The following is an 18,983-nucleotide window of genomic DNA, read 5'->3' as shown; positions in this document are numbered from 1 at the left end:
GGACCATGCAGGGAGGAAAAAGGAAAGACAGCTGGAGAAAGGAGGGGATGGATCCTTTAAAGAAACTGGTACAATGCCCTCGGGCGCACCTTCAAAAGGAAGGTTTTGGCCCTGAGGAAGGCTTGTAGGAGTCTTGGTTTTGGCCCCCTTGGTTGCCCAATTGCCTTCGGCAACTGGTTGTGCCTCGCCTTCTGGCAAAATCTTGCCTCTGCCAGGGCTGAGGGTGAGGGTAAGGGCAGTGCGGTTGGGGCTGGAAGGGCCTGCGCTGAGTCACTGGCATGTGCATGCCTAATAAGCGCATAATGACCCTGTTGTCTTTTAGGCTCTGCAGCCTAGGGTCAGTTTTATCTGAGAACAGCCCTTGGCCCTCAAAGGGAAGATCCTGAATAGTGTGTTGGAGCTCTGGGGGGAGGCTGGAGACCTGCAGCCACGAGATACGCCGCATAGTCATGCCAGAGGCCAGAGTCCTGGCAGCTGAGTCCGCGGCGTCCAGAGAAGCCTGGAGGGAAGTTCTTGTCACCTTCTTTCCTTCATCGAGGATCGCCGAGAACTCCTGTCGTGCGTCCTGCAGAAGCAACTCCTTAAATTTGTCCGCTGCTGCCCAGGTGTTATAACTATAGCGGCTAAGGAGGGCTTGCTGATTGGACACGTGGAGTTGGAGTGCCCCTGCGGAATAGACTTTGCGCCCTAGCAAGTCCATGCGTCTCGCATCCTTTGATTTAGGGGCTGGAGCCTGCTGGCCATGGCGCTCCCTCTCGTTAACCGACTGGACAACGAAGGAGCAAGGAGGAGGGTGGACATAGAGATATTCATAGCCGTTGGAGGGCACCATGTATTTACGCTCTACACCTCGCGCAGCAAGTGGGACAGAGGCCGAGGACTGCCAGATCGTAGTGGCATTGGCCTGTATGGTCCTAATGAAGGGAAGAGCCACTCTAATGGGGGCATCTGATGATAAAATGTCCACCACTGGGTCCTGTACCTCCGGGACCTCCTCTGCCTGCAAGTTCATATTTTGTGCAACGCGCCTGAGGACGTTTTGGTGGGCCCTGAGGTCGATTGGTGGAGGACCAACAGACGAGGTTCCAGCTATAGCCTCGTCAGCGGGGGATGAAGAGGAGAGACCTGGAACAAGCGGGTCTGACGATGGCTCCTCCTGGTGGATCATCTCTGTCTCCCTGGGGAGCTGGGAGTCCTGAGGCTGGGTCAACCCTTCCTCCATAGGAGGAAGAGGAGGGTGGGTGATCGTGGCTTCCGGCATCCGGTGTTCTGAGGTGGCCGAGTGCAATGGACCTGGGTGAGAGCCTTGGGCCTGATGGTACGCCCAAGGCGTCCAGAAACACCACTGTTGCGGCCCATGATCTTGAGGCTGAGGCTCATAGAATAATGCAGCAGGCACATCGCTGTCTGAGGTGTATGCACTATCCGCCTGAGAAGACACGGATGGGTGTTGGGACGGCCAGGGAAGAGCCGCGCAAGCCTGGTATGAGTCCTTCGCTCTCGTCGCTGGAGATCTCCTCGGTGCCAGGGATCGGTACCGGGAGTCATATCGGTGCCGAGAACGAGACCGGGACCTGCAACCAGCGCGGTGCCGGGAGGTTGACCTGGATCTCAATGGTCTGCGGCAGGACCGGCTGCGAGAGTCTCGGTGCCGGGAGCGGTGCCTAGAACCGGAGCGGTACCGAGCGTACTGGGCAGCAGGAGAAGTGCATCTGTGCCGCAAGTATGACCGGTACTGCCTAGGTGAGCGGTGCCAGGACTGCGAGCAGCGTCTAGACCGGGACAGTTCATGAGACTGCGAGCGGTGCCGGGACCTGGATCAAGATCGGTGCCGGCTTGCGGATTCCAGTGAAGGAGGTCTCATAGCGGCTGGCTTGCCTCTGGAATGTAGTACCCCCACTGGCGGTGCCAGGGGTTGAGGCAGGGTAGACTCAGTCATCGCTATAAGGTCTCTGGCTGAGGAGAATGTCTCCGGTGTGGAAGGGACCGTAAGCTCAACCACAGGCCTCGGCGGGGAGCTCTCAAGGACCGGACTCGACGGCCCTCTCGGGACCGGAGTAGACGGTACCACAGTCGTCAGTGCCACAGCAGGAGTAGGTGCCAGGCGGTCCGAACGAGGGTGAGTCTGCGTCGAAGGCGTGGAGGAAGCGGAGGGCCTCCGATCAGGTCCCTGTGCCGGAGAAGGCTGGTGCCAAGGTGTCTTGGCGGAGCCAGCACAGTCCAGTGCCGGAGGAGCGCTGTCAGCGCTCGGTGCCAAGGACGGAGGGTTCAGGGCTGCCTCCATAAGGACAGTCTTCAAGCGAAAGTCCCTCTCCTTTTTTGTCTGCAGCTTAAAAGCCTTACAAATGCGGCACTTCTCTGAGATGTGCGATTCCCCGAGGCACTTTAGGCAAGAGTCGTGGGGATCACTCACGGGCATCGGCTTTTTACAGGCCGAGCACGGTTTGAACCCCGGTGAACTGGGCATGGGCCCCGGCATGGGGAAGGGCTAATGCCCAAACCCCGCTAAACTATGTACACTAACTATCTAATAACTATAAAACTAATTACACTACAGACTAAGTCAGCTATGTACAACAAGATATCAAATGAACAAGGAGAAGCTAGGGAAGTGGAAGACAGCTAAGCCGCGCTCCACTGTTCCAACGACCAACATGGGTGGTAAGAAGGAACTGAGGAGCGGTCGGGTTAGCAGGGGTATATATCCGGTGCCATGACGGCGCCACTCCAGGGAGTGACCCTGCCGACCCACCAGGGTTGCTAGGGTAAAAGTCTTCCGACGAGCGTGCACACATGGTGCGCACACCTAACTGGAATGGATATGAGCAATCACTCAAAGAAGAATCAAATTGACGCTCATGGAGGGAGGAAGGGAGGGAGGGAGTACTGAGGACTCCAGCTATCCCACAGTCCCCGCAGTCTCCGAAAAGCATTTGCATTCTTGGCTGAGCTCCCAATGCCTGTAGGGTCAAACACATTGTCCAGGGTGGTTCAGGGTCTATCTCATCAATTTACCCGCCCCCTTTCCTCCCGTGAAAGAAAAGGGAAAAAATCATTTCTTGACTTTTTTATATGTCACCCTATGTCTACTGCATGCTGCTGGTAGACGTGGTGCTGCAGCAATGAATAGCAGCATCCTCTCCCCTCCCCTCCCCGGTGGCAGACGGTACAATATGACTGCTATCCATCATCATCATCAGCCCGTGAGTGCTCCTGGCTGGCCTCAGATGAGGTCGGCTGGGGGCACCTGGGTAAAAATAGGAACAACTCCTGGTCATTCCCAGTAGATGGTACAGAATGGCTGGTAATCGTCCTCATCATAGCAACTGGGGGCTGAGTTCCATCAGCCCCGCCCCTTTCATGTCTAAAGAAAAAATTCTGTACTGCCTGGACTATCATAGCAAGGGGATGCTGGGCTCCTCTCCCCGACACCGTTTAATGTCCTGCCTGGACTATCATAGCAGCTGGAGGCTGCCTCTCCCTCATTTTATCTCACTAAAAAGTCAGTGTTTCTTATTCCTGCATTCTTTGTTACTTCATCACACAAATGGGGGACACTGCTACAGTAGCTCAGAAAGGTTGAGGGAGAAGGGAATGAACGGATGGGGTTGTTGCAGGGGCACCCCCCGTGAATGGCATGCAGCTCATCATTTCTGCGGGATCTGACACGGAGCGGCTGTGCTCTCTGGTTCTCTGATACACTGGTTCTCTAGTACACTTGCCCCATATTCTAGGCAGGACTGACTCTATTTTTAGATAAACCATAAAGGAGGGATTGACTCGGGAAGTCATTCCCATTTTTGTCTTTGCGCCCCCAGCCAACCTCAGCTAAGGCCAGCCAGGAGCACCCATGACAGCAGCAGATGGTACAGAATGACTGATAACCGTCATCTCGTCGCCAATTTACAATGGCACAGCAGACGGTACAGAGCGACTGGTAACCGTCTCTGCTACCTTGCAAAGGCAAATGAATGCTGCTGTGTAGCACTGCAGTACCACCTCTGTTAGCAGCATCCAGTACACATACAGTGACAGTGACAAAAGGCAAAACGGGCTCCATGGTTGCCATGCTACGGCGTCTGCCAGGGCAATCCAGGGAAAAAGGGCGTGAAATGATTGTCTGCCATTGCTTTCACAGAGGAAGGAATGAGTGACGACATTTACCCAGAATCACCCGCGTCACTGTTTTTTGCACCATCATGCATTGGGATCTGAACCCAGAATTCCAATGGGCGGGGGAGACTACGGGAACTATGGGATAGCTACGGGATAGCTACCCACAGTGCAACACTCCGGAAATCGACGCTAGCCTTGGTACATGGACGCACACTGCCGAATTAATGTGCTTAGTGTGGCCGCGTGCACTCGACTTTATACAATCTGTTTTACAAAACTGGTTTATGTAAAATAGGAATAATCCCGTAGTGTACACATACCCTCAGAATACTGGGAAAGGGGGATCCTGCATCAGCCAATGGTCTACTATCAGTCACCTCTGGAAGTGGCTTATGCAGTTCGGCAAGAACTTTTCTTGGTTTGAGTACGGAGGAATGGATTTATAATAGCTATTTTTGAGACTAAGTCACTCAGCGGTGCCTTGCTTTATGATTGCCTGGGGAAATACATTAAGTCTAATTTGGTAATAATTTCCATCCCATGCTGCTGAATGAACAAATCAACTACTTGTATGCCAAGTAAATGCCAAAGCAATGGTGATATGTTTCACAGGTGCTTCAGAGCAAGGTGGCTGTGAAACACACAGAAATCAAATTTAAAAATTCCCCTGCTGCAGCATCACAGCCTATTATTTAAGTCTATTTAAAAATAAATATAAATGTCAAAGATACTTTTCTGAGTTGTGCCTGATGTGCAGAAGTTGTGAACAGACCATACTGGGAAAGGCTCCCAGATAATATAGCTAACCAAACAGAAAATACGTTTAACTAACATTTAAATGTTTATGGCAGTTTTTTTAAAGCCAGTGAGGACTAAAATCCCTACTTGTGACCTTGTGTTGCTTATGCTACAGGAGTTCTGTTTGTCTCATACAGCCAAGGAAGCAGCAAGCATGGTTGGAACAGAATCTTAGTAACGAGATCCACCTACATATTCCCACCACAGAGTTTTATTTGCTTTCATATTTGAATTAAGCTATGTAAATGTAAGAGGACTGAAGTGTTAAGTACTGTAAAAGCTAATACCAATCATTTAAATCTGATCCTTAGATGCATGGAGAGCCAATGCAATTACAGCAAAGGGTGACAAGATAATACAGAGTTATAGAACAAATGTGCCATGAAAATTTAAATAGACTGGAAACCCATGACAGATGAACCAGGAAGGGCAACCAAGAAACTGTGACAATGATCCAGTTGAAATATGACTAATGAATAAGCCTGAATCTAAATGGCAAAGTGCTATTAAATACTTGCAGATATTGTGAAGGTTAAATAAATGTATCCAGGGCTTGCCAGCACCATTAAACTAAAAGAGCAGTAGGCTGGAAATCATTATCAATTTGCATGAATCTTTCAACTTGTGCAAAACTCAGCTACATTGGGAGTGGATGTCTTCCAAATTGTAAAGTCAGTGCACTCACACATCTGCCTGAAAGTTTTCACCTGTTCTTGATACAAGTAAAATGATTGTCACTGAAACAGATTAGAGAAACAATATTTCTTCTTTATACTTTTTCAGTTTGTTTAGGTCTTTCTGACAGTAACAGGACTGCTTGTAAAACTACAACATATCTACCGTAGATACTTATATGGCCCCTATCTCACACTCTTTAATGCATTTATCCTCACAAAGTAGGGAAGTGTTATTATCCCCTGTGACAGGCTGGAGGGAACGTCTGTGCCATCTTACAAATTCCAGTTCTGTTTTGTGAACACCATATGGTATTTGAAACTCCCTTCTGAATGTAACCTTAAGCATACTTTATGTAGAAGGAACTTGACTCCTGGTGGACAGAATATACACTCGTGGGAATCTGTAAAAGACACTGAATGGGTTTGTTTATGATGTTAGCTAAGACATGGTAAATAACACAAGGTAAAATCCTAGGCTTCCCTAGGCTTCCCCATTGCCATTACCTTGACCTGCTAAATTGTGTTAAACTACAAACTGCCCTGTCTTCACTGGGATTTCACCTCATGTTACTTTCTACATGCTAGCTAACCTGAGGGAAGAACACACTATTTCCCCCAAAGCTCCAAAGAAAACAGAAAAGGGAGTATACAGAGATGTTTAGACAACATGAACAGATAAGAGATCCAAAAGAAAAAAAGAGACACTGAAAAAACTGTAAGGAACCAAAAATCAACCTACTTACTGAAAGGTTACATTTTTTCAGTCGATGCGATGAAGCGTAACACTATGACCACTTCAGGTCAATAAACAATCAAACAGCTTCCACTGTCCTCACCCTGCAGAATATCACGCCCTGGCCTAGTTCCAAGTTGGATAATTACATTTTGACTATTTAAATCTCCCGGCAGTTCCAACTGGATAAAACAGTCTTCATTTATACACAACATGACATTATATAATAATTTGCAAAGCATTTGGGATCCTTCTGTACAACAAGCACTATTTGCCTATAAATCATAATCATGGTATGTTCAAGATGATCTCCCTTTAATTGTTCAAAATTCATTTGCCTGGTACCAACAGGATATGTCAGCTCTCACAAAGGCTGGCCCTGTTCCTTTTTATCATCTATTACAAATTCATACAAGTAATAAAGGAACAAAGATTCCTATACCTGCTAGCTCTAACTAGATTTTGCCAGAATGGTTTGCATGGTATTCCACTGAAGTCCAGAAAAATCGCACTGACAAAACTGAGAGAAAAGATGATTCAGTGATTAGGGAGCTAGCCTGGAACTCTAGAGACCTGAGTTAAATTCCCCACTCTGCCACCGGCTTCTTGGGTGATCTTGGGCTAGTCACTTTGTCTGTGCCTCAGTTCTCCATGTGTAAAATGGGGATAATAGCACTTCCCTCCCTCACAGGGGTACTGCGAGTTTAAATTAAAGATGATAAAGTGCCATACTCAGGTACTACTGTAATGAGGCTGTATAAAGTATGTGAGATACATCAATCACCCTTACAGGCTCACCACAGTGATGAGGGCCAAATACAATTTTAGATTTATATAAAATCAGGCCCTGGGATTGCACAGTATATCTTCATTATACCATATGATCAACTATTCTAGGAGGATACTTTACGGAAAGTTTGACTGTGATTTAAAATTCTCTTTGTGCAGAACACTCCAATCATATGTTCAATTATTGTGCACACCTTGAAACATAAACCCTCTATTTCTTAATTGCACACTATCAATATATACATGAAAGAGAACTACAAAGATGCTAATGAGACTATGTATGCAAAATATAGCCTAAGGCTACAGAATCTTTTATCCATTAAAAAACTGAAAATGAATTGCAGAGCTACCATCGAATTCATTACAGCACAGAAATAATGAACACGATGTAGCTGAACCTTTTCTTATATTGGAAATTTGCTAATTAGCTCAACATACACTAGATGGTGCACGTAGTCTAGACTGCCAAATCCCAATACTTCCCTCAAAGGAGGAAAAAGAAAAGATAGACGCTCTCTCTGCCTCTGTCTATCCTGTTTGGAAGAAGTGTATGAAGGAGAAAGAAAGCACATTATGATACTCAATGTAAAAGATTTGATTACTAGGCCTTTCTGTAGTTGCACTCACACGAGCATGTTAAAGAGTGGAACAACAGGGAAGGAAAAGGACACTGCTAGCCCAGCGATCTTTCTGAGAAGATGCTGATCTGTACTCATGGAGCTGAGCTGGCCAAAAAACAGACAGTGTATAAAAAGTTCTGTTAATCAACCAGACACAGTGTTAAACTGTGAATAACTAAAGTTGTCTTTGTAGCTTGCAAGGAACAGTAATATGTTATACAAGGCACCCTCTCTTTTTTCGCACTCTGAGCACTCACAGGCAGCTGCACATTACCTCATTGCTCATTCAAACAATGAAGGATGAAAAGTGCCTTTGTAGGATGCCACTCACAACTTTAGAAAAACAGCCACAGCATAGTACTAAAATATCCCAGGTGAGAGCCTACCCTCTGAAAAAGATGCACACATCTATCTGAGGGAAAATCTGACCCACTGTATAAATCATAAAATAAAATTTGTATTATTGACTATTGGTTAAAAAAGGTTAAAGACCTAAGTGACTTAGGAACTGAGTCTCATTGATCACCAGTAAGATTTAGGGTCTCAAATCTCTTCAACACTTTCAAAAATGTTCACAAAGTGACAACATAATATTCTATAAGACTATATTATATTGTCACAAACAAACATGCAATTTTAAGCCCTTGGTGTGGCAATCCCAGTTCAAGCAGCAGAGATGAGCAAACTATAAATGGCAACACTCAGTGTTCAAGACCCACAACTGCGGCCAGAATTTCAGAATAAGCGGGCAGGTTTTCAAAAGAGCTCCGTTGTATTTTAGAACCTAAATAAAGGCCAGGCTTCCAAACGTGCCCAGCACCCAGCAGCTCATTTTACACACTTGGATAGATTTTCAAAACAACTTCGCACCTTAATACGCTGAGCTTTATTTGAACATCTGGCCATAAGTGTCACAATGAGCTTTTGAAAGCTTTTGAAAGATGGGCCCTTATTTGAGACTACATCTAAACTGTGAGCTAGGGGTGTGATTTCCCCTACTCCCATATACATATGCTCACAACAAGCTAGAATAAGTATAAATAGCAGCATAGCCGTCTGTCATAAACAGATAGCTAAGGGTTAATGTCTCTTTCACCTGAAGCACCTGACCAGAGGACCAATCAGGAAACCGGATTTTTTCAACTTTGGGTGGAGGGAATTGAGTGTCTGTGTCTTTGTTTTCTGGCTGCCTGCTTTCTCTGAGCTTTGGAGAAGTAGTTCTACTTTCTAGTCTTCTGTTTCTAAGTGTAAGGACAAAGAGATCAGCTAGTAAGTTATATGGTTTCTTTTCTTTGGTATTTGCATGAATATAAGTGCTGGAGTGCTTTGATTTGTATTCTTTTTGAATAAGGCTGTTTATTCAATATTCTTTTAAGCAATCGACCCTGTGTTGTATTATCTAATACAGAGAGAACATTTGGATGTATTTTTCTTTCTTTTTATATAAAGCTTTCTTTTAAGACCTGTTGGAGTTTTTCTTTACTTCAGGGAAATTGAGTCTGTACTCACCAGGGAATTGGTGGGAGGAAGAAATCAAGGGGAGATTTGTGTGTTGGATCGCTAGCCTGATTTTGCATTCCCTCTGGGGGAATAGGAAAGTACTTTTTGTTTCTAGGATTGGGAACAGAGAGGGAGATTCACTCTGTTTGGATTCACAGAGCTGGTGTCTGTGTATCTCTCCAGGAGCACCTGGAGGGGGGAAGGGAAAAAGGATTATTTCCCTTTGTTGTGAGACTCAAGGGATTTGGGTCTTGGGGTCCCCAGGGAAGGTTTTTCAGAGGGACCAGAGTGCCCCAAAACACTCTAATTTTTTGGGTGGTGGCAGCAGGTACCAGGTCCAAGCTGGTAACTAAGCTTGGAGGTTTTCATGCTAACCCCCATATTTTGGACGCTAAGGTCCAAATCTGGGACTAAGGTTATGATATGGTGTAGCAGTGGTGGGATATAGATAGAATCCAGAAGCCAGTAGGAATATTATATTTTTCTTTTCTCTGCTAAGGGCTTTTTAGCAGAGAGAAACAGTTTGGTTTTAAAAGGGAACCAGAGAGAAATTTTTTTTTCTGCTCTCTCTGGCAGTTTGTGGCTTGCATGTTAAGCAGAAGTCGTTAAGGACTATTAACAGTCTTTTGTCACACAATAGCACTCCCATTGAGAGTCATACCAGCACTATATGAATGCAAATAAAGTGGTTTTTCAGGTTTACTTGACATTGAAGATTAGCTAAAGGCACTGTTGCTAGGCAGACTTCAGGAGGCAACAGAGAACCTGCAGTTCAGAAGATAAACACCGGAGGGCACCCCAACACAAGAAAACAGGAACCATGACTTCTAAGGCAAAAATTGACGCCGAAGAACAAATCAAAGAACCTGAACACAGGCGACAACTGGAAATAAAACAAAAAGAGATGGAGATGAAAGAAAGAGAAGAACAGATCAAAGAGGCAGCACACAAAAGAAAACTAGAAGAAGAAGAGATGGCCTACCGAAGGAAACAAGCAGAAGATGAGTTGGCCCACAGAAGGAAGCAAGAAGAAGAGGAGGCGGCCCACCGCCGAGACATGGAAAAACACCAAAAAGAAATGGAAAAACAACAAAAAGAAATGGAAAAACAACAAAAAGAAAATGAAGAGAAGGAAAAACAGAGAAAACATGAACTGCACTTGGCGCAAGCTGGGCTGCATGTGCCAGCCAACCCTAACAACCCGGCGCCAATTATTGCTCCACAGCACAGGAAATTTCCCACCTACAAGGCAGGTGATGACACCGAGGCCTTCTTGGAAAACTTTGAAAGAGCCTGTCTTGGGTACAGCATTCCCGAAGACCAGTACATGGTAGAATTGAGGTCACAGCTCAGTGGACCTTTAGCAGAGGTGGCAGCTGAAATGCCTAAGCACCAAATGAATGACTATAAACTTTTTCAAACCAAGGCCAGATACAGGATGGGGATAACCCCAGATCATGCCCGTCGGCGCTTCAGAACCCAAAAGTGGAAACCAGAGGTGTCATTTCCCAAACACGCCTACTACATTGCAAAAAACTATGAGGCCTGGCTAACAGGAAACAACATTCAAACCTTGGAAGAACTGAACCTCCTCATACAAATGGAGCAGTTCTTGGATGGTGTTCCTGAAGACATCACACGGTACATACAAGATGGAAACCCCAAGAATATCGCTGAGGCGGGGGAGATTGGAGCCAAATGGATGGAACTGGCAGAAAGCAAGAAAGCTACTGTCAAGGGGAACGATTACCCCAGGGGGCACACAGACCATAAACCCTACAACCGAGGACAGCCAAAGACCCCACATACCACCCAAGTAAAGCCACAGATACCCTACCCTTCAACCTCACCAGTCTCCAGTAACTCACCTCGGCCCAGTGATCCATCAGATGGAAGATGCTTTAAGTGTAATGAACTGGGACATATCAAGGCCAACTGTCCCAAGAACACCATGCGAGTGCAATTCATTACACCACCATCACACCAAAGATCCCCAGGCCCGGATGCCTCTCAAATACCCTTGGAGCGAAGGGAAAATTTGAGAGTGGGCGGAAAGAAGGTTACTGCATGGAGAGACACGGGGGCACAAGTGTCAGCTATCCACCAATCCTTCGTTGACCCCAAATTCATCAACCCAAAGGCCAAAGTTACAATTTACCCCTTCATATCACAAGCTGTAGACTTGCCTACAGCTCAACTGTCTGTCCAGTACAAAGGCTGGTCAGGAATGTGGACTTTTGCAGTCTATGACAATTATCCTATCCCCATGCTACTGGGGGAAGACTTGGCCAACCAGGTGAGGCGGGCCAAGAGAGTGGGAATGGTTACACGTAGCCAAACCAGGCAAGCTTCCAGACCCATTCCTGTTCCTGAGCCGTCCACAGAGGCCCCATCTGTGTTACCAGAGACCCAGACAGAGGTAGTGGACCCGGATTTCATGCCAACCACTGAAACAGCCACAGCACCTCCAGTCCCAGGCCCGGAACTGGAACAGCAACCAGCACCAGCCATTGCAACCCCATCTTCAAACTCAACGCCAGAGGGCGCCAGCGAGCCAAAACTGGCAGAAGCAACAGACAGCCATACCCAAAAGGCTCAGCCAGAGCCTGAAATACCCTCAGGTGCACCAGCGGAAAGCGGTTCACCAGCAACGGAAACAACCCCATCACCTACATCGCTTCCAGAGGGACCAAGCCCAAGTCCACAGTCTGAGGAAGAACTGGTGACCCCAGCCTCAAGGGAACAGTTCCAGACTGAGCAGGAAGCAGATGACAGCCTTCAGAAAGCTTGGGCGGCGGCACGGAGCACCCCACCGCCTCTCAGCTCTTCTAATCGATCCCGGTTTGTTATAGACCAAGGACTTTTATACAAGGAAATTCTTTCTGGTGGACACCGGGAAGAATGGCAGCCGCAAAAACAGTTGGTGGTTCCAACTAAGTACCGGGGGAAGCTCTTAAGCTTAGCCCATGATCATCCCAGTGGCCATGCTGGGGTGAACAGAACCAAGGACCGGTTGGGGAAGTCCTTCCACTGGGAGGGGATGGGCAAGGACGTTGCCAAGTATGTCCGGTCTTGTGAGGTATGCCAAAGAGTGGGAAAGCCTCAAGACCAGGTCAAGGCCCCTCTCCAGCCACTCCCCATAATTGAGGTCCCATTTCAGCGAGTAGCTGTGGATATTCTGGGTCCTTTCCCAAAAAAGACACCCAGAGGAAAGCAGTACGTACTGACTTTAGTGGACTTTGCTACCCGATGGCCAGAAGCAGTAGCTCTAGGCAACACCAGGGCTAACACTGTGTGCCTGGCCCTAACAGACATCTTTGCCAGGGTAGGTTGGCCCTCTGACATCCTTACAGATTCAGGGTCTAATTTCCTGGCAGGGACCATGGAAAAACTGTGGGAAACTCATGGGGTGAATCACTTGGTTGCCACCCCGTACCACCATCAAACCAATGGCCTGGTTGAAAGGTTCAATGGAACTTTGGGGGCCATGATACGAAAATTCATCAACGAATTCTCCAATAATTGGGACCTAGTGTTGCAGCAGTTGCTGTTTGCCTACAGGGCTGTACCACATCCCAGTTTAGGGTTTTCACCATTTGAACTTGTGTATGGTCACGAGGTTAAGGGGCCATTACAGTTGGTGAAGCAGCAATGGGAGGGGTTTACGCCTTCTCCAGGAACTAACATTCTGGACTTTGTAAGCAACCTACAAAGCACCCTCCGACACTCTTTAGCCCTTGCTAGAGAGAACCTAAAGGATGCTCAAGAAGAGCAAAAGGCCTGGTATGACAGACATGCCAGAGAACGTTCCTTCAAGGTAGGAGACCAGGTTATGGTCTTGAAGGCGCAACAGGCCCATAAGATGGAAGCATCATGGGAAGGGCCATTCACGGTCCAAGAGCGCCTGGGAGCTGTAAACTACCTCATAGCATTTCCCAATTCCTCACTAAAGCCTAAAGTGTACCATGTTAATTCTCTCAAGCCTTTCTATTCCAGAGACTTACAGGTTTGTCAGTTTACAGTCCAGGGAGAGGATGCTGAGTGGCCTGACGGTGTCTACTACGACGGGAAAAAAGACGGTGGCGTGGAAGAGGTGAACCTCTCAACCACCCTGGAACGTCTGCAGCGGCAACAAATCAAGGAGCTGTGCACTAGCTTCGCCCCATTGTTCTCAGCCACCCCAGGACGGACTGAACGGGCATACCACTCCATTGATACAGGTAATGCTCACCCAATCAGAACCCCACCCTACCGAGTGTCTCCTCATGCCCAAGCTGCTATAGAACGGGAGATCCAGAACATGCTACAGATGGGTATAATCCGCCCATCTTCCAGTGCATGGGCATCTCCAGTGGTTCTGGTACCCAAACCAGATGGGGAAATACGCTTTTGCGTGGACTACCGTAAGCTAAATGCTGTAACTCGTCCGGACAACTATCCAATGCCACGTACCGATGAGCTATTGGAAAAGTTGGGACGTGCCCAGTTCATCTCTACAATAGACTTAACCAAGGGGTACTGGCAAGTACCGCTAGATGAACCTGCCAAGGAGAGGTCAGCATTCGTCACCCATGCGGGGGTCTATGAATTCAATGTCCTTCCTTTCGGCCTTCGAAATGCACCCGCCACCTTCCAGAGGCTGGTAGATGGTCTACTAGCTGGACTGGGAGAATTTGCAGTTGCCTACCTCGATGATGTGGCCATTTTTTCAGACTCCTGGCCCGAACACCTACTACACCTGGAAAAGGTCTTTGAGCGCATCAGGCAGGCCGGACTAACTGTTAAGGCCAAAAAGTGTCAAATAGGCCAAAACAGAGTGACTTACCTGGGGCACCAGGTGGGTCGAGGAACCATAAACCCCCTACAGGCCAAGGTGGATGCTATCCAAAAGTGGCCTGTCCCACGGTCCAAGAAGCAGGTCCAATCCTTCTTAGGCTTGGCCGGATACTACAGGCGATTTGTACCACACTACAGCCAAATCGCTGCCCCACTGACCGACCTGACCAAAAAGACCCAGCCAAATGCAGTTAAGTGGACTAATGAGTGTCAAAAGGCCTTTACCCAACTTAAGGCAACGCTCATGTCTGACCCTGTGCTCAGGGCCCCGGACTTTGACAAGCCATTCCTAGTAACCACAGATGCATCTGAGCGTGGTATAGGAGCGGTGCTCATGCAGGAAGCAACAGATCACAACTTCCATCCTGTCGTGTTTCTCAGCAAGAAACTGTCTGAGAGGGAAAGTCACTGGTCAGTCAGTGAAAAGGAATGCTATGCCATTGTGTACGCCCTGGAAAAGCTACGCCCATATGTTTGGGGACGGCGGTTCCAACTACAAACTGACCATGCTGCACTAAAGTGGCTTCATACTGCCAAGGGGAACAACAAGAAACTTCTTCGTTGGAGTTTAGCTCTCCAAGATTTTGATTTTGAAATTCAACACATCACAGGAGCTTCTAACAAAGTAGCTGATGCACTCTCCCGTGAGAGTTTCCCAGAATTCAGTAGTTAAAAAGTGTTCTTAAAATGTAAAAGTCTGTTAGTTATATACTTAGGAGTATATGTAAAGGTGTATGTGTTGTATTAATCTGTTTATTTTCAAGTTCTAGAAGGAAATCGCCGCCAGTGAGCTTCCCCACTGTCTGCAATTTGGGGGGCGTGTCATAAACAGATAGCTAAGGGTTAATGTCTCTTTCACCTGAAGCACCTGACCAGAGGACCAATCAGGAAACCGGATTTTTTCAACTTTGGGTGGAGGGAATTGAGTGTCTGTGTCTTTGTTTTCTGGCTGCCTGCTTTCTCTGAGCTTTGGAGAAGTAGTTCTACTTTCTAGTCTTCTGTTTCTAAGTGTAAGGACAAAGAGATCAGCTAGTAAGTTATATGGTTTCTTTTCTTTGGTATTTGCATGAATATAAGTGCTGGAGTGCTTTGATTTGTATTCTTTTTGAATAAGGCTGTTTATTCAATATTCTTTTAAGCAATTGACCCTGTGTTGTATTATCTAATACAGAGAGAACATTTGGATGTATTTTTCTTTCTTTTTATATAAAGCTTTCTTTTAAGACCTGTTGGAGTTTTTCTTTACTTCAGGGAAATTGAGTCTGTACTCACCAGGGAATTGGTGGGAGGAAGAAATCAAGGGGAGATTTGTGTGTTGGATCGCTAGCCTGATTTTGCATTCCCTCTGGGGGAATAGGAAAGTACTTTTTGTTTCCAGGATTGGGAACAGAGAGGGAGATTCACTCTGTTTGGATTCACAGAGCTGGTGTCTGTGTATCTCTCCAGGAGCACCTGGAGGGGGGAAGGGAAAAAGGATTATTTCCCTTTGTTGTGAGACTCAAGGGATTTGGGTCTTGGGGTCCCCAGGGAAGGTTTTTCAGAGGGACCAGAGTGCCCCAAAACACTCTAATTTTTTGGGTGGTGGCAGCAGGTACCAGGTCCAAGCTGGTAACTAAGCTTGGAGGTTTTCATGCTAACCCCCATATTTTGGACGCTAAGGTCCAAATCTGGGACTAAGGTTATGATACCGTCGTGGCACAGGTAATGGCAACGGAGGCACAGCTTAGCCATGTCAAGTCATGGGGTATGGGATGGTTTGTAGTCTGGACAGCTAACCCATGTCTTTGCTGCCAATACTGATACTGCTGTGGCTCAACTGCTATTTATACTCATACTAGCTTGATGAGAGCTGGAACAAGTGTGTGTACACCAAGCAATGGAATGACACCCCTAGCTTGTAATGTAGATGAAGCCTGAGTGTCTAAAGTGGCATTGGGTTGGTTTGAAAATCTTGTCCACTCATGTCTTTCATCTTCCCAATCCATGGGACCGCAGGGTTATTAGTTTCATATACTATGTTATAAAAAGATGGATATACGTTCACACGTGCACAAGCACAATGTGATCTAAAGCTTTATAGCGTGAATTTGGAATGACTACATGACTCTATTGTGGCAAAGCTCGGAGTGTGTTATGCAGGCCTTCCCAAAGAAATGCTTACTAAATCTTTTACAACATACGCTGTTCACAATACATGGTGAGGTATGTCATGTGGTCTACTGAATGAAATATAATCTTCCAAACATTTTAATCCCTTCCAGGTACTATTTGGTGCTGGGAAGGGGGTCCAGCCTTTTGTTCTATGGGTGAAACATTGAATGAAAAGCCAAGGTTATGTTTTCCCAACACATGAAAAGACAACCAACAAGAACTAGTAATGGGCCAGCAAAAATGACAGATACTTACAGATAAAAGTTGATCTCCTCTCTGCAGCTCTCCACTGAGATCCGCTGGACCACCTGCTAGGATGAAGGATATGAAAATGCCTTCCCCATCTTCTCCTCCCACAATGTTAAAACCAAGTCCTGTGGAGCCTTTGTGAAGGATGACTTTCCGAGGCTCTCTGTATAGAAACAAAATGGCTTTGTTTACCCATTCAGATAGTGTATATGCACCACTTAGCATCTCTCTCACATTACTTTTTCTTTAAGACAAAACAGCAGGCTACTACCTAATAAAACCATTTGATAAATGAGATAGGTGTATTCATTGGGGAACATGCATAGTGTCCTATTTTTTATTTTTTCAAGACAACTGAACATTTCTACCTATTAATTTACCCCATTGTAATGGATTTAACTAAGTTAAATGGTGGATTTCTGTGATAAGACATTTTAAGGCATTTGACACATTTATTTACACCAATACCATATATAGCATTGGTAAACAAACAATCTACATTTTTATAGCAGGTCATCTTTTATGCTCTGGGTCATGCTAAAAAAAACACCTTAAAAATAAACAGAGAAAAAACACAGTAGATACAAAGGGAAGCTCTTCCAACTCTGCCCTAGCTGGATCAAGTAACATCAGTGTTTTATATCACCAAGTTCAAAGCAGAGAATCTTACAAGAAAGTCTGGTTTGACCTTGTCAGGAATACACATCTGTGGGCACACATAACTGCTTTATCACCGAAGGGCACCATGGGTATTTTTACTGTTTTCAAAAGTTGCTCAAAATTACATGATCAATAATACCTAGCTCTCATATAGCACTTTCAACGAGTAGAGCTCAGAGCACTTTACAAAGGAGTTTACTATCATTATCCCTATTTTACAGAGAGGGAAACTGAGGCACAGTCCAGTGAGATGACACACAGCAGGCCAGAGTCAGAACCTATGTCTCCTATTTCCCAGTCCAGAACTCTATTCCTTAAAAAAAGTCTACTGAACATTTGATTGAAAAATAAAATGCATCTTCCAGATAGTTGTACCCAATATTATCTACAACAAATACAGTGCATCCAGTTTATGGATGATAATACATTTTCATAAAAGCTTCAGGCTCTTGGGGCTTTGGAACAACCTTACATGAGTTCTGAAATTGTTCCACAGTGTGGTTCATATTTTAGTGGAGAGATTATTTTGTGAATAACCTCCCCTCTCATCTGTGACTCCCTAACCTCCAGAGGCAAAATCTGTCTTCAGTGCAATAGGTGTCCTGCTCTTTATGAAAAATATTAATCATATTTGATAACACTTTCAAAAGCATCTTAGTAATTTCACAGCCTAAGTCCCTTCTCAGAGGGGACTTCTAAGGCATTTAAGCGCTTTTGAAAATTTTATCCACTGTCTACTTTCGCTCTTCCCCATCTGTCCAATTTCTCTCAATTGAAAACACCGTGTGATTAGCCACTTCTCCCCAGATCGCAATGAACCATGGTTTCAGAGCCTCTGATTTATAAAGGATCAAAATATCTATTTCAGAGATCTCCTACCTCCACCTTCCCTTCAGATACAATAGCCCCTAAAACTGTAGAATGCACTTGCTGGGATTCCCAAGCCTAATTGGTGACTTTTTAAAATGTATTTTCTTGATATTACATCAGCAATATTGTAGGATATAAAAGGGGAAATGAAGCACCAATCCCCCAACTAACTCCTTCTATGAAAGGAGTAGCTGCCTTCTGTATTGTGAAATGCAACTCATGCCTGCAAACCAAATACTTCTGTTAATTATTCCCATCAGTCTTTTAAAGCAGCTGGAGAAAGATACAAGAGTGACCAGCCTGGAAATTGACATTCTCTGTTTACCACCTCTGATAGCATGTACTCATCGCTCATGAGTGACCCCTAGTCAAGTGTGTGTGAGCCTCCACTTTCACTCCCTGTAGCACTCCTGTAGCTTAGGTTCTCAATTAGTCCCGTGGTCTATCAATGGTCTCAGTCCTAGTATCGACCCGTACTCCATGGCTTCCCTCCTGGAGGAAATGTCTTCGCCCTCTCTGGGCATTTCAGGCCTCAGCTCTGCTGCTGGGCTACTAAAGGGTTCAGTTCCTCTTCTGGGTGCCTCTTAGTCCAGGCCACTTCCTCCAGTGGCTAATGGGGAATGAAGAGGCCCAGCCCCCCCACTACTCTGGGTCCCATCCCAGGGACACTGTAGATAGCAGCCGTTTGCCATGACCCTTTATCTAAGCTGTGCTGCTGCTCTGATTCCCTGGGCCACTTCCCCACAGCCCCATCCCTTCTTCACCCTTACTTCAGGGCCTTGTCCTGGTTGAGTTCCAGAATCCAGCCCAGGGTTCCTTCTTGCTCCCTCCAGCTTCTGTCAGCACTTCTGTCTGAGGTCCTGTGGCTCCCTCAGCTAGCCAAGCACATCCTCCACACTCCTCCAGCTCCAGCAAAGAACTGCTCTCACTCTGGCCCTGCTGCTCTTGTTATACTAGCCTGCTGGGCCCCGATTGGCTGTGTCT

The 18,983-nt window shown here is 46.2% G+C and overlaps 1 protein-coding gene across 13 annotated transcripts in view; it reads right to left on the bottom strand.

The window, feature by feature from the left end:
* Window positions 1–18,983, bottom strand: part of DLG2 (discs large MAGUK scaffold protein 2) — a 1,579,821-nt gene that overhangs the window by 319,256 nt on the left and 1,241,582 nt on the right. For all 13 annotated transcript variants that reach the window (XM_050940648.1, XM_050940534.1, XM_050940523.1 and 10 more), the window contains one exon: window positions 16,476–16,632. In XM_050940648.1, the coding sequence (XP_050796605.1) occupies window positions 16,476–16,632 (157 nt within the window). The remainder of the gene's footprint in view (window positions 1–16,475; window positions 16,633–18,983) is intronic.

This window comes from Gopherus flavomarginatus, chromosome 1 (genome assembly GCF_025201925.1).
Source record: "Gopherus flavomarginatus isolate rGopFla2 chromosome 1, rGopFla2.mat.asm, whole genome shotgun sequence".
Lineage (NCBI taxonomy): Eukaryota > Metazoa > Chordata > Testudines > Testudinidae > Gopherus > Gopherus flavomarginatus.
The sequence above is the reverse complement of the archived record's forward strand: the minus strand, read 5'-3'. Positions and strand labels throughout refer to the sequence as shown.